This window comes from Laccaria bicolor, genomic scaffold (assembly GCF_000143565.1).
Source record: "Laccaria bicolor S238N-H82 LACBIscaffold_30 genomic scaffold, whole genome shotgun sequence".
Classification (NCBI taxonomy): domain Eukaryota; kingdom Fungi; phylum Basidiomycota; class Agaricomycetes; order Agaricales; family Hydnangiaceae; genus Laccaria; species Laccaria bicolor.
In genome coordinates, this window is record NW_001889901.1 from 6,264 (window position 1) to 8,813 (window position 2,550).

A 2,550-nucleotide genomic window follows, 5' to 3' on the forward strand; every position below is an offset into this window, starting at 1 on the left:
CACCCCCATGACAATCTGGAGTCTGTTGGGTATCCCTCCACCCAACCCCTACCCCGTAGGTTCTGTACATCTCCATTGGTCGTAACCAGCTGATGATTCGTCAGAAAGGAACCCGAGTCTGGTATAATATGAGTAGCGGTGGCCTCATGTTTGCAACCGTAGACTCCACCGGCAGGTTGCCAGACGTGAGCAATCCCCTTTGTACTTCCTTTTTCCCACTAACATGGTGATTAGGGGACGATACTCTTGACCATCATCGATGACGACGGCGAGAGGGTTACCTTACCGTACGTCCTTTTTACTCTATCCAAACCCCCATTTCACCTATTATGAAAGGGCATGTGGCGTAACACGGGTCTCTTAATACGTCATACCATTACCACCTGTATCTTTTTACTTAAAAAAAAAATTCATGTCGAGTCTTGTTTGAAAGCCCGGATGAGCAGAACTGATCTGAAAGGCCGGGTGCAACCAGACAGGAAAGACCACGATCCTATCCCAATGGCAGTTATGACCCTGACATGTTGACAGACGTCCCTGTTCTACGTAATAAATAAATCCATGCCCGAGCCTCATGTTTTGCCAGTTAAAAGTGTCAAAAATCCTTTTTTTTGTTCATGACTGCCCCCGATTTCTTTCAATATACAAGGGATCTAGCTCGATACTTCAGAGGCCGGTTGCGGTCTTTACATAGCCCAAGCGTTCCTCATCCTGCTCCACCACCATGGTTGGAGCCGGAGGCCCAAGCATCTGTTGAAAGGGTAATTAACATGCTTGAAGAAGCATTCAAATCTTCATGTATGTCTCACTTCTAGCCGGCCGATCTTCACTAAGTTTTGGACAGATACCACTACTTGGGACGTCCGGGACTATGCTGCGGACTTGTCACCGAGACAGAGTGGAAGCAATGAGGAGTTGGAGAAGAAACTCTTGGCACGATTCCCACCGATCTACGAAACAGCCGGGTCCGATATCCCCTACCTCGATCAACCGTGCCATATAACCGACCAGCAGGGTCACATTTTACTTTGGTACTTTCCTGAAATGTTCTCAGAACAGCTTCGGGTAATTACTTTCACTTCATTACACCCTTAGACTTTCCTCACTTTACTAGACATTTATTTGGGATCACACAGGTTCTTTGAGCCCCAAAAAGAGAAGTAATGGGAGTTGGCGGGATCACCACCCCGAGAATGAAGGGGTCACTGGGATTGTAAATTTATCACCCAGCTGGTTTTCTCAAGGACATGAAGGTCCCGAGGATCCACTGCGCGCGTCAGCCGATATTCAGGAACCTGCCAATTCAACCTACCTCCAGAATGTCCTATTGGCCAATGCAATTGTTGGCGCAATCTATGCTGTCATACAACCCGATCTTTTTGAGTCCAGTTTAGCCACCTTCGAGAAGCTTGCCAATCATGCCGAGGCATTGGACAATCCTATCAATATTGCTCTTCGCGTTTGGGCCACTCCCTTCACCGGTCTTTCAGTCATCCTGAACCGAGAGACGATCAATCACCGAGATCTAAAGGGGTATAGGGAGTCTTTTGACTTGTTGCTCACCATCAGAAACTACACAGGAGGCCGGTGTCACTTAGCCGGGCTCGGGTTTAGCCTTGTTTATGACCCTGGGACGGTTGTTGCCTTGGCCGGCAATGTTTTACAACATGGTGTTTGTCCTGTGCTGGGTGACCGGGCCTGTTTAGCTCACTTTTGGCACAAAAAGGTTGGGGAAAGGCTTGGGGTGAAGAGGCCTCAGTGGTTGACCATGGCAGACTTGATATATAATTTGTCTGGTAACTAATAAATAATGAATTACAAATCCAACCCAAACTTGCTTGGCCTCAGCACCAATATGTTCAAGGAGACGGGGGGCTTGACGAACCCGATGCCGGGCTTTCTCCACCTGGGTTTCTATGTGCTGAAAACCGGTTCTTGTGATACCTCATTAGGTCAATAAGAGCAGACTGCTGTACAATTTCCTCCCAAACCGAAATCTCATTGGTGACCCACTCTTCCTCGGCCTCAGCACGCTTGATACGTTCAAGGAGACGATCCCGAGCATTCTCCAACTGGGTCTTGATGTGCTGAACTTCGGCCGGTGTCAGCGTGGAGGTGTCAGTGTCCGGGTACTTGATTGGCAAACCACCCTTTGCCATCCATCTGAACCAATTGTATGACCTTTTCAGAAGTTGGTCGACGCCCCCTGGTGGAAAGGTGATGCGAGTATTCCACCACGCAAACTCGTATGCAGGCCGGATACGGTCATCCATGAAGGCTTCCTGAGGGTGCAGTGGGTTACCCTGGAGACAGGACTTCAAAAAGGGAGGGACGATAAACTGGCAGGAAGGTGAGCTCAAAGAGAAAAAATCTGGGGCAAAGTTTTACTTTATGCCCATAGGCGCATGCCATGCCGAGAGTCGCTATAATGAAACCCTAACCAAAGGAATGAGTTTAGCCGGGCGCGGCAAAATAAAGCTCACCTGTTCGGCCGACATGTACTCCAACCAACAATTCTCGAACTCGGGGTCAATGGGGTTTTCGAGCTTC

At 48.8% G+C, this 2,550-nt stretch overlaps 2 protein-coding genes across 2 annotated transcripts; one reads left to right on the forward strand and one right to left on the reverse strand.

Annotated features, from left to right (window-relative positions):
* Window positions 1-617: 617 nt before the first annotated feature.
* On the forward strand, window positions 618-1,804 carry LACBIDRAFT_306265 (uncharacterized protein; the record flags this gene model as incomplete). Its single annotated transcript, XM_001885181.1, has 3 exons — window positions 618-798; window positions 845-1,065; window positions 1,115-1,804. 3 exons carry the CDS (start codon window positions 618-620, stop codon window positions 1,802-1,804), a joined length of 1,092 nt encoding a protein of 363 aa, XP_001885216.1.
* A 55-nt stretch (window positions 1,805-1,859) lies between these two features.
* On the reverse strand, window positions 1,860-2,498 carry LACBIDRAFT_306266 (uncharacterized protein; the record flags this gene model as incomplete). The annotated part of the gene is made up of 3 exons (XM_001885280.1): window positions 1,860-2,339; window positions 2,389-2,436; window positions 2,484-2,498. 3 exons carry the CDS (start codon window positions 2,496-2,498, stop codon window positions 1,860-1,862), a joined length of 543 nt encoding a protein of 180 aa, XP_001885315.1.
* Between the last annotated feature and the right edge of the window lie 52 nt (window positions 2,499-2,550).